Source organism: Capsicum annuum, chromosome 5 (genome assembly GCF_002878395.1).
Source record: "Capsicum annuum cultivar UCD-10X-F1 chromosome 5, UCD10Xv1.1, whole genome shotgun sequence".
NCBI classification, from domain to species: domain Eukaryota; kingdom Viridiplantae; phylum Streptophyta; class Magnoliopsida; order Solanales; family Solanaceae; genus Capsicum; species Capsicum annuum.
In genome coordinates this window covers 209,957,226-209,970,609 of record NC_061115.1, presented here as the reverse complement: position 1 = coordinate 209,970,609, position 13,384 = coordinate 209,957,226, and the positions used below count along the sequence as shown (strand labels likewise).

General features: G+C 34.5%; 1 protein-coding gene across 1 annotated transcript; it reads right to left on the bottom strand.

The window, feature by feature from the left end:
• Nucleotides 1–393: 393 nt before the first annotated feature.
• LOC107871197 (probable methyltransferase PMT11) lies at nucleotides 394–11,704 on the bottom strand. The gene is made up of 9 exons (XM_016718040.2): nucleotides 10,846–11,704; nucleotides 8,532–8,681; nucleotides 8,166–8,436; nucleotides 7,110–7,220; nucleotides 6,334–6,493; nucleotides 1,971–2,228; nucleotides 1,719–1,841; nucleotides 1,304–1,381; nucleotides 394–1,158 (listed from the first exon to the last, which is right to left on the bottom strand). The coding sequence occupies exons 1-9, from the start codon at nucleotides 11,524–11,526 to the stop codon at nucleotides 945–947; spliced, it is 2,046 nt and encodes a 681-aa protein (XP_016573526.2). The 5' UTR covers nucleotides 11,527–11,704; the 3' UTR covers nucleotides 394–944.
• Between the last annotated feature and the right edge of the window lie 1,680 nt (nucleotides 11,705–13,384).

Sequence of the window (13,384 nt, the reverse complement as noted above, 5' to 3'; positions counted from 1 at the left end):
TATCAAAATACATAATTAGCTCCTAATACATCAACGAAAATATATTTTTTCCGTTGTAACAATACATAATTAGCTCCTGATATATTCTTTTTCTGAATTTAGGTCCATCAAAATACATAATACATCCAATAACGATACATTTTTTTTTGTAAAAATACATAATTAGTTCCCGAAATATTCTTTTCGATTTTTGATCAACCAAGATATATAATTAGCTCTTGATATATCCAATAAAAATACAAAATTAGTTGAGATTTTTGTAATTACTCTGTAAGGGTGAAAATTTGTAAATATGTTAAGTAAAAGATGTATGTTTATGTTATTTTTCCAAAAAAAAAATAAAAAAAAAATGCATTATTCAATGTTGAAATGTTCCAACAAAAACTTAACTCCTGCACAGTGTCAAAGCTTCAGTAGTAAATATTCGAAACTACAACATACTGTGTTGGAGTTTCACATATAAGAATTTCAAATTCTTGCACATTTTACTGCAAGATGTTAAGTTCACCAAAAAGTTACATATATATAGATCTGTTGCATAGCTTCTTTTTCTGTTCTAAAGTTCCTGGAATTATTTGTTTAGATTTCTCAGTTCAAGTGAACAGTTAAACTCATGAATAAAAGAAACCCCATAATCACAGAACAATAAATTAAAACAAATAAAACACTGAGCTATGTAACTTCCACACCTATCCTTTTATGGGCTAAGTAAATTTCCCCTGTTGGTAATGTCACACATGTCTTGATCGTGTGAAGCTATACCATCTTCTGCTGTACATTGTTATATGCTACATGGTACAAACAACAGCCCCGGACAAAGAAAGATTGCCATGTTAGCAAGGCTCTTTCAGGTCCAAGTACTGTAGAAACATGAGGTTTGATGTGTCCATGGAGTTGTTTGATCTTGCCATGACCAGACACGAATGTTGGCTTCTCCTTTCTTGTCATCGTTTACCTCGTAAAAGGTGTTTGTCACCTACCAATATCTTGTAACTTGCATGAGGACCTTCAGATGTGTCTCTCACAGTTACATGCCAACCCATGGCTTTCCCAATATCCTGAAGTTCATCCATGACAGCGACGGAATCTCGGATGTACGCATGTCCACCTGGCCTTAGTATCCGGTCCATTTCGAGCATGATTGTGGACATGTTGCATCTGGTACATAGAATCAAACACAACATCAGGGCATCATTTTTGGGGGTCAAACAGTCCCACTCCACACAATCCATAAGATCTTTTAGATGCAGAGTTGGACCAAAATTATCATTCATGAAGCAATTAATCAGGAATAAAGATGTACCTTTTCTGTTCAATCGAGAAGAGACCATTTGCGTGCAATAGGTCATAGGTTCTTGGGTAAGTATCAAATGGTTCACACCTGGAAAATTGAACAACCCTTTAAGGACGGTCCACGTGGATAAAACGATGTCACATGTATTTCATGCAACCGACTTTCTACAGAATACACTGCATGCTTTCTGAGTAATTGTAATTCTTCATGTTGGCAAAGGATAGGATGTAAAATATGCCAGACTAGTATATCTTATAGATTATACGTACAGACAAAAAAATCAACGGTATTGTCTCCTTTCTCCTCCATTTCCTTTTCTCTCTTTTTTCGAAGTCATATTGGTATTGCTAACATAAGTTAAAGAATGATCGCATGGTAAATGCTAACCACTAATTAAATGCTGTGAAGGATGAGCAACTCTTACCAATCATGCATGACTCCAAGTAGTCCACGGTCAAAGATGACAGGTAAGGTATTATGACCACTAACAGGGACAACATTTAGAACCCAGCAATCCAGTTGATTTTCAATTAATGCTGCTGCAAATCTGTTGAAAAAAAAGCAATTAATTGGACATTATTCTTTCCACAAACTTTAGAAGCATAATGCTGATCAGACGATTAAAGTGCACAATGACAAAGAGGAAGCCAACAACAAGAAGTATGGAAGACGGTACCCTCCAAAACCAGCTCTCATATCCATTACATTTCTAAGTTTGAGCTTCTTCCAATGCCAAGCACGGACATAGCTTCCAATTATTTCGTTCCAGAATTTTGACTCTGCCCTGAAGAGCTCTTTCCTAGACATAAAAGAATCTACTTGTATGCTCTGGAGCCTATCTGGAGGATACTGCAGGCGTGAAGGCCAAGTGGTAATATTTGCACCATATCCTTCTTCAGGCAATCGTGTAATACATGCTTTCAGATCAACATACCTAAATGTGATTGTTAAAAAAGAAATCAGCCAGTGCCATAATGAAAGGAACGTCTACATGAAATCAGAATCATTAACACATGGAAAGCTGTGCCTTCACTGACGTTTACACTTGGAACATGCCCCATTGATTTATCAACAACTGACTAATAAAGGACAAATTGTTATTTTCACTAACGGAAATAGGGTGGAATCTCTAGTTAGGAGGGTTGGGGGAGGTGGGTGCTTGCGGTTTCTTAGTGTATAGTACTACTTTGGGGGTGCCTTATTTCTGTTATTTCATCTTGTCTCGTGTTTTATTATGACTTTATTTACTGTCTTTTTGTCATGAACCGGGGGTCTACCGGAAACAGCCTCTCTACTTCTTTGGAGGTGGTGCTATGGACTGCGTACATTTTACCCTTCCCAAACCCCACTAGGTGGGAATACATTGGGTATGTTGTTGTTGCTGTTGTACTAACAGCGAGTACCTTTTACCATTACCAGATTGCAAGTAGTGGAAGTGCCAGTTTGATGAAGCAAAACAACTAAGTTCGATAATATCATTTTTCAGGCTTCAAGTCATTCCATTGATCAAATAGTGCAATGAGTAAGTTGGAACTAATAGGTAGGCCATAACTAAAAGTGCCATTGAAACTTCAGCTGACATCACTAATATTTTGTTCGTCTTAACCCCAATCATAACAACAACTATTCCTCAGTCCAGTCCCGCACCGAAAAGTGTAGCCTACTGGTCATGAAGTGGGTTGAAAACCTCAGGTCCCAGCAGAGAGAAAAAACACTAGGTGGTTCTTCCCATCGGTCCTTGTCCTAGCCTTGGTGGACAGAGTTGTTGTTGCTGGTGGGAGGTAACAGGTATCCCGTGGATTTAGTCGAGGCGTGTGAAAGCTGGCCCAAACACCACGATTATCAAATATGTATATATATATATACTAGTTTAGGTGTACGCGCCTCATGCGTGTACCTCACTTGATGAGTTTAATTTTATAAATAATTGGAGATAAAAAGCATGATTGTTATCACATAATTATTAATAATTTGATTATTGATGCTAATAGTAATAAAAATAAGGAGAAAATGTCAGCTTAGCTATCTAACAAACCTTCTTCCCTAAACTGAGTTTTTCATAATCTTCTATCAAAGTTCATATTTTCGATAAGCTGAAATTGTGTGATATCCATTCCATACAACATATTCAATCTAACCACCAATTCTATAGTACTTATAAATAATCTTTAAAATTATTAACTAAAAGAAATAAAGAAAGACAAAGACAATGATAATAATAATGCAAGAAAACGACTTGAATTAAAAAAGCAAAATAAGAATAAAAATAGAAGTGGTAGAAGAAGAAGAAAATTAAAGTAGATGAAGCATTCATATATTAAAGCTTGATCCAAAATATTAAATAAAATTGTGGAAATTCTTCTTTTATATGGTAAAAAATCAATCTTCTATCCTAATGCATGACCTCTCTATACCCTCATATCTAATGCACATGTATAAAAAGGAAGCACAAAGTTATGAAAATAAATATACCATGAATGTGCAACAATATTAGAATTAAACTACGCATAAAAGCTACGACATTATGAAAAACTTAATTTATAGATTAAAAAGAATTTAACCTTTCATTTTGGCAAAATGACCTTTTGGACCCCTGTACTATGTCAGTTTTGTAAGTTGGACACTTCTACTTAGATGTTTGTCATCTGGACCCTTGAACTCATTAAAAAGCAACATTTTAAACACTTTTTTGGTGAGTGTAATACACTCTCACCACGTCAGCTGCCACATCAGCTTCCACGTCATTTTTATTTTTACATATAAAAAATATTAAATATTAAAATAAATAAATAAATAAACCCCTCCCCCTTCCTCTCTTCCCCATTTTTCTGATTTGCGTTTCTTCTTCTTCTTTTTCTTATGGTTCTCCCTCCTCTTCTTCTTCTTCTTTACCTTCATCATTTTAATCTTCTTATTCTTCTCACTCTTTGAAAAAATTGAAAAGAAACGCTCAAAGCACTAAGAGGCCAAAAAAAAGCACTATTGTTTTTCTTTTGTTGCACAATTTCTGGCGGTTCTTGAAGCTTTTCGTTCACCTATTTGTCTGTGTTTGAGCTTGCTTTGGTTGTTGTTAAAGATGATGATGATCTCACGATTACTCAATTTGTAGCAGCTGGTAATTAGATTTTTGCTGTTTGTTTGGAAAAATTGAGAAGTGAGAATCGAAGAAGAAAGATTCTTGTTGTTTGTATGGAAAAATTGAGAAGTGAGAATCGAAGAAGAAAGAAAACCACGTCATTTGTTTGTTTGTTTCTTGTTGATTCTTTATCTTCATCTTCTGATTCTTGTTGGTTGTGTTGATTTGTTTGGAAAAAAAATTCTCAAAGTTCTACTCGATTGTATTGATTTGTTTCTTTTTATGTTGTGTGAATTGTTGTACTTTAGGCTTGAGAAGTTGCACTTTGCAATTGCAATTGTGATTTTACAATGGCCATGGTAGCCGGTGGGGGTTGGACGGGGCTGGGGTGGGATGGGGGTGGCTGGGATGGGGCTGGGTGGGGTAGGGGACTCGAAATGGGGGCTGGGGTAGGGTGGGGGGCGGGGTGGGGTGGGGGGATAGGACGAGGGCTAGGGTGGGGTAGGGTAGTGGCTGGACGGGGGAAGGGGTTTGGGGGGGCTTCTTTTTTAAAAAAATTATTATTTTAAATTTTTTAAAATATTTTTAAATTAAAAAACTGGAAAAAAGTTTTAATCCCTTTTTTCATTTTTTGTAATTATTTTAATATAAAATTGACCCCCACTCGCACTCCAGGCAAGTGACTACACTCTCCAAGTCTCAATCAGCACTTTAATGCCACATAGGCAAAGTCAACGGTCAAAGGGTTTGAAATATTGCTTTTTAGTGGGTTTAGGGATCCAGATGACAAACATGTAAGTAGAAGTGTCCAACTTACAAAACCGACATAGTACAGGGGTCCAGAAGGTCATTTTGCCTTTTATTTTAATTTCTGACTTCTACACCCACTAATGCACATGCATATATAAAATAGAATCACAAGTTCTACCTCAAATATCATAAAACTATTGGATATGTAACAAATAAAAAGCCAGATAATAATACTTGATAATTCACTTTGAGAAAATGATAGAATCTAAAAAAGAAGTAACAAAAATATGAAGAGGAGGAAGAAGCACTAACAAAAACCAAGGAGTTTTGTTTCTTCTAAATAACATGTACAAACCAAATATATTCAAAATAATTTTATCATATATAGGATTTGAAATTGTTATTTGGTCCTAAATTATTATTATAATAGTTTAGTTACAGAAGGAATTGATTTGGGTTCGTAATTTGATTTTTGTATTCTTAATATTGACACATAAAAATTATATTATATTTGATCCTATATATTACTATTATACAACGAATTTTGTGCTTGATTAATTTTTATTTTTTTTTAAAGACTACCATATTTTTCCTTTTTTCCTTACTATTTTAGGAAAATAAATTTGAGTTACTATAGATTTTTTTTTCCCTTGTAGGAATCTTATGCTAATCTTATTTTTTAATCAAACAAATAATTAATTAATAATTTAAAAAACATATAAAAAGACGATTTTGTCTATTGCACACTGTTTTAATGAAGGGCAAAAAGTTCAAATCACTTTTCTAATCAAGCAAGTTGGATAGACTTTGTGAATCCTCATAGATTATGTCGCTCCAATTAAGCTATGTGACTATGTCCAATTCCAAAAAAAAAAAAAAGGAGGTATAGACCTTAAATACAAACCCCTATCTCCATTCCCTACACGATGAATAAACACACAAACAGATAAATACAAATTCTTATTTTGTTCTCAAGTATGAAAAGGTAAAAGCGGAGACCATTTGCAAAAATGCCCTAATGTACCTTGATAATGAAAGCCAACATAATTTAAATGATTTGTACTGTGAAGAAAGGGCATTTCTCACAGGGAACCACATCCAATTGCTTTTTCAACTTAGACTAAGACATATGCATTACGAGTGGAGTGGAATATTTACGAGTTGACGGAAAGAAAATAAAACTATAAACCAGCAAGACTAGTAGAATATTTACCAAACATCGTCTGGGTCATCATGTAGATCACAGAGAGGAGGTTGGGCTCCTTCCTCGCGGCTTAAATAGCAACTGTTATTTAAGGGCTTCTGCCATATAGCAATATAACCTTCCTTCTTCACAAGATTCCAGCAAAGACGAGTGGTAAGATTAACCATCTCTGCTTGAGAAAGGACAAGAAAGACATTATGATTTGATATAGCATGGGTTTACTAAACCTGCGATGCAAAAAGCTTTCAAGAACTAGAAGGGCATGATATAGTTTATAGGGAAAGTTGCCAAATTTTCAAAAGCTGGATAGTATTTGTAACTTTAACAATCAGAGGGTGGACTGATAGTTCAGTTTTAACGAGAGCAAAGGCACAAATTGTAGTTTAAGCAACTACATCCTCCTATCATTTTATTCATTAGTAAAAAATTTGTTTTACTAATCAACAAAGTAGGAGTTACACTAAAATGGAAAAAGAATTAGTTGGAAGAATCTAATTTGAGTCGGTTTTCTTTAGAAGTCACTTCACTTGTGTCTGAAAAAACGACGCGCCGAAAACTGATTTTGACCTCATCACTAACTTTCTTTTCTGGTAAGGGACCTGATCATTAACTTTCTTGAATATTAAAGTCGAAAGTTTTTCTTCGGCATGGCCTTAAATAGAAGCTTTTGTACAGCCACTAAGGAGTATGTATACCAAAAAGTGGAGAATTGCCTACAGTCAGGCAATTCCTCTTTTATTTCAGTTCTAAAATTGCTGGCACGGTCTAAATAACTTTGTATTTACCTTCCCATTGCTCTTCCAGGACTGCTTCATGTTTATAAACAGGTTGTGCAGCCCAAACAAAATATCCACCAGCTCGGAGCAACCTGTTGACCTCCAGTAGTAAAATCCCATCTTTGCAAAAGTGCATCATAGATTAAAGGCACGAGTTAGAGACTCTCTTATACATGAACAGCTAAATAAAGGTCAGTAAGTTCACAATACACATTCTAAGAGAGAATCCAGATAAAGGAAAATCATACCTTGGGTTAAAAGGGCTAACATATCCTCACTTTTCCATTCAGGACTCTAAAGGGTGTGGTGCTCCTAACCTAGAAAAGATAGCTGCTGCCTATAGAATACTAGAATATATTGATTAAAACCATAAAGCTGTCACCTAAATGAATGGAAGTGAGAAATGAAGGATCTGGGATAGTAATTACAAGTGCTGCAGAACTTCATAATACAACCTACAACTATGTTTCTCAGACTCTCCAAAAATCTTGCCGCACCCATGTCAGATCCTCCTAAAATGTACCACTTTTGGAGGATCAACACGCATCCGCCGGCATTTTGAAGAGTCCGAGCAACATAGACCTACAATGTCCAAAGGGGATTATGCATCTAAGAAACTGTTTATATGTTCTCTCTGTTAGGATTCATCAATACAAATAAGAGAAAGCATTTTCCAATGCGTTTCAAGATATGTATCTCCAAAAACTATTTTCATTTACTATGTTCCTTTTTCTTTCAAGAAGCATCCATATCCATCCACTGAAGTCCAACACATTTTTTGCTTTCTTAGTTACTTTATCAATCTACCAAAACTATAAGCCGTAAAACTACAGCTTGAGATTATCACATTTAACATATTATATTTATCTTTATCAACATTAATGTTTGGAGACTCTTGCCATTATCCAAAGGATACAAGACTTCGGGCGACTATCTTCTCAAATGCAACGACCTTTATAAAACATTATTATACAACATGGAAAATTAGACTCCACTTGTGGGATTTTAGTGGGTATGTTGTTGTTGTTGTATAAATGGATAATAGCATGATCTAGAAAAGCATACCATCACGAGTCCAATTGACCCGACACCTTGAACAATGGATTAGTTCAAATGCCTGACTTGGATAAAGTAGACGATGTGTCGCAATTGCAGCTACCATTGCAGGCACGCCACGTTCGAGAGCAAACTGAATCTGGTTTTCATGAACGTCTTTTGGAGCAACAGACAGGGTGAGCACATTCCTTGATAGTAAATAAGCACCAAAGCTTGCCACACCACAACCAATATCTAAAGCAACTCGCACATGACGGCCAAATGCAATTTCAGGGAGCATCTAGTGGATAATAACCAAAAGAAAATTATAATTAAAAAACACATCCAAGCCTGTTCAATCTGCTACTAGCTTAAATTGAAAAAAATATTAAACACCTTTTCAATCTGATCCAAGTACTGATTAGCTCCATGTATGAACTGGGTGCCGCCTCCAGGAAACTTGAACTTGTCCTTGTCTATCGATATCCAATTTTGACCACCCTTATCCTCCGCTAGACGTGCATGAGGAACGTTGCTGAACCAAACCTGCAGTGTAGAAAGAAGTTGAAATTTCCAACAAAATGAAGACCTTCCTTTTTTCCTTTATTATCTTCCCATGAGTAATTATCCAACAATCATACAATTACGCTGGACAAGTGCTTCAGAAATTAAACTTTGAGCTACTCATCAGAAAAACTCAAAATATTTCAGGAGAACATAACACGACTCACCACAATATCTAAGAAATGCTTCAAAATATAACTTTAAGCTTGTCAGTTAGCATAACCAACTTAAATATACAACAACAAGAACAACATATCCAGTGAAACGGGGTCTAGTGAGGGTAGTGTCCACGCAGACCTTACCCTACAAGGTAGAAAGGTTGTTTCCTGTAGACCCTCGGCTCAAGTAAAAGCACCAACTTTTTTAATATCCAATTAAAAAATGATCCAGAGATAAACAATTTACATAACTAACTTAGACAGATATAGGATTTTAAGTTTATGGCTGCTGCATCGATCTCAAGTTAATAAACGATAATGACTGCGCTCAGAGTCAAATATTTATAAATATGTAGTGAATTTCTTAATACATATACAGGAATACACTCTGGATCCCCTACTCATAACTACTTTGTCCTCAAAATAAGTAGAATTCCCAACAGAATATAACAAACCTCGTCACGGCTTCCTACAACAATCTCAAGTTAATAAACAATAATAGGTGAGTTCACAGTCAAATATTTGTGAACATTTAGCAAATTTCTGAATAGTCAATACACATACATGATTACACAGAAAATCCACCACTGATAACTACATTATCCTCAAAATAAGTAGAATTCCCAGAAGAATACAACAAACATCGTCACGCCTTCTTGACCATGGAATTGTACTGTGAAGAAGTTGGTTTAAAGTTTTATGGCTTCCTACATCGATCTCAAGTTAATAAACAATAATGACGGAGTTCACAGTCAAATATTTACAAAAATTTAGTGAATTTCTTAATACATATAAACAGGATTACACTCTACCTGCCACTGGTAACTACACTATCCTCAAAATAAGTAGAATTCCTAGAAGAATAGAACTAACCTTTTCACGGCTTCCTTCATCGATCTCACGTTAACAAACTATAATAACTTAGTTCATAGTCAAATATTTATAAACATTCAATGAATTTCTTAATAAAAATACAAATGATAACACTCTAGATCCACCGCTCATAACTACATTATCCTCAAAACAAGTAGAATTCCCTCGTCATGGCTTCCTACATCGATCTCAAGCTAACAAATTATAATAACTGGGTTCACCGTCAAATATTTACAAACATTTAGCGAATTTCTTAATACATGTACAGGATTACACTCTGGATCCCCATCTCATAACTAAATTATCCTCAAAACAAGTAGACTTCCCAGCAGAATTTAACAAACCTCGTCACGGCTTCCTACATCAATCTCAAGTTAACAAACTATAATAACTAAGTTCACAGTCAAATATTTATAACATTTAGCAAATTTCTCAACACATATATACACGATTACACTCCAGATCCGCCACTGATAACTACATTATACTCAGAACAAGTAGAATTCCCAGCAGGATATAAACAAACCTCGTCACAGCTTCCTACATCGATCTCAAGTTAATAAACAATAATAACTGAATTCATAGTCAAATATTTATCGAACTTGTTAATACACATACATGATTACACCCTAGATCAGCCACTAATAACTACATTATCCTCAAAACAAGTAGATTTCCCTCGTCATAGCTTCCTACATCGATCTCAATTTAACAAACGATAATAACTGAATTCATAGTCAAATATTAATCGAACTTGTTAATACACATACATGATTACACTCTAGATCAGCCACTAATAACAACTACATTATCCTCAAAACAAATAGAATTCCCAGCAGGATATAAACAAACCTCATCACAGCTTCCTACATTGATCTCAAGTTAATAAATTACACACTAGATCAGCCACTAATAACTACATTATCCTCAAAACAAGTAGAATTCCCTCGTCATCGCTTCATACATCGATCTCAAGCTAACAAACTATAAAAACTGAATTCATAGTCAAATATCTATCGAACTTATTAATACAGATACATGATTACACTCTAGATCAGCCACTAATAACTACATTATCTCAAAACAAGTAGAATTCTCAGCATAATATAACAAACCTCATCGCGACTTTTTGGCCATGGAATCGGAGTTTGATAACCTTTCGGTGGAGGAACCAAACAATTCAATCCTTTCCCTTTTTCGGGACAATGCCGCTCAAATTTCTCCCCTCTTTCAACCGATTTCAGCTTAGAAATTGCCTCCACATTATCCAAACATGGTATATACTCCCTCATACTATGACTACACAGCCCATATTTCTTAACCCTAAACCCCTTAACCCCACCACCACCACCACCCTCCTCAGTCTCATTCCCCACACCCCAATTTTCCACAACTTCAAAACCATCACCCCCAACTCGAAAATCATCCTTCATTACCCCATTCTCATCCAACAACCCCATCTTCTCCACCGGCTCCTTCGGCGGCGGCGGAGGAGGTGGTGACGTCAGCAAAGGTGGTGGATGAATTGTATTTTTTAATGGCTTTTCGGCAACATTGGTATCGTTAATTAACGAGGATAAATCGAAGGATTTGTTGGAATTAGGTGAAATTGCAACGAATTGAGAATTTGGGGTTGTGGGTTTGGGTGTAGTTGATGAATCTTGACGTGAATTGAAGAAAACAAGCTGTTGAGATCCATCGGAATAATGTTTTCCGAAGTAGAAAAATGCTATCGACAGTAACACAAAGCCTAATATCTTGACAAGTGTTGTAGATTTGAATACATCTCCTTTCATTTTGTCTTATTTTTTCTTTTTAATGAAACTGAGATAATCTCCGACCAGTGTGTCGGTATCACTAGAATGCAAACGATCATAGGAGTGATAGGATGGTGTGGGAGCAAGAGAGCTTGTTCCTTTCCTAGATCTCAAGTGTGTTCTAGTTTGGCATGTATATATTACATAAAAATAAACATGCCCTTGCGTTTCAGTTCTATGTATGACGATAAAAAAAAATAATTGAAAAAAGACATCAAACTAAAAGTGTTTATCTATTCGTTATAAATTTAATTTATTTATATTATAATATTTAATAATTTAATTTAATTTATTTATATCACTGTCGTGACAAAAAAAATTCATTTACATCGTTATTTTGTAATAATAATTTTATAAAATTATTTTTATCACATAATGTTGGTATATATGTATTTTATTATTAAATTAATATATTAAGTGCATATGTTAGTGGGTATAAATTGTGTATTGTGAGTATTATTATTTACTTTTGTTAGTGTAAGAATGTGGTCATGAGTTTCTTGAAACTCTGTAACCACAAATCTTTATTTGTGCATTGTACTATGTAGTTATACTTGTAACTCATATAACATCCAACCATTCATGTACCACTTTACTATACCATATTCTTCTTATTCAGTACAAGCATGAATATCTCACCTATAAATAGAGGTGATCCTGCATGTTATTGTATGTATAAGAAAACACAATAAGTGTGAAAAAGATTATAGTGTGTAGTAGTGAAAGAGAGAGTTGGATAAAGAAACTACAACTATATTCACTATACAAAAGAGAGTAGCTATATTAGTGAAAGAAAGAGTTGAGACAAAAAAATTATTCGAAGTGTTTAACCATGTTCACTACACAAAGAGAGTAAATATATGTTGAAGGAAGTTATTTTTATGGTGGAGTTTTGGACTCTTCAACTAATCCGAAATTGCTTGAGTTGTACATCATTGATGGGCTGTGGTATCTTGGAGGGGACAAGTCAATAGATATACTGCTGAATCGATGTAGATTATGCCGCAGTGGGTTTGAATATCCTAAAGAGAGCAACATATCTGCACCTCATCCAAGAAAAAAATGATCTTATTTTCTTCATTCTTTGTTTATTTTATTTCAACTGTAACAATTATTGTAATTCTTGGTACATTACACCAACAATTTTAAGGAGACTCATGTTTTGTTACAGTTTGAAAAATCACGAATATCAAGATGAGAGATCTCAAAAGATAGATGGCAACAGATAGCCACGTAAAGCATTTTCTACTCCTCAACTCAAGCGGAAGAAAGGTAAAAAACTATTTTACTTGTTGTGGAAAAAAAGTAAAAAATCTTCTACCTAATATTTTTAATGAAAAAAATGATACTACTTTTCATGATCATAAAGTGGTATTCAAAATCTTGAAATAGTGGGAGCTAATGAAATGAGAAAAAATCACCACAAAATTGTGACATTTGCACTTTTGGGAATGAATTAAAAAAAAATTATAAGTACATAATTATTGTTGGAGTAAATCATGTCATTATTAATTTATATATGACTTGATGTCTTTATATTTGGCTCTAACATGTTATCAAAGAAAGAATAAAAAATGTTGAGTATCCATTTAACATTAAATATTTGGGTGAGATAAATTTCATTCTTGGGATAAAAAATACTTAAATTATGTGATGAATTTTTCCTTGACATGTCATATTATGAGGAAAAAGAACATTTGTGAATTGATTGTATGAGTCATGCAACTTCTTTTGATTTAAATATGTGAAAGTGGTGTAATAAATAAAAAAAGAGTTTACTAGCCTAATAAAATATGAGATATGTGGCTAATTGCACTTGGCATGAAATTGTGTAAAA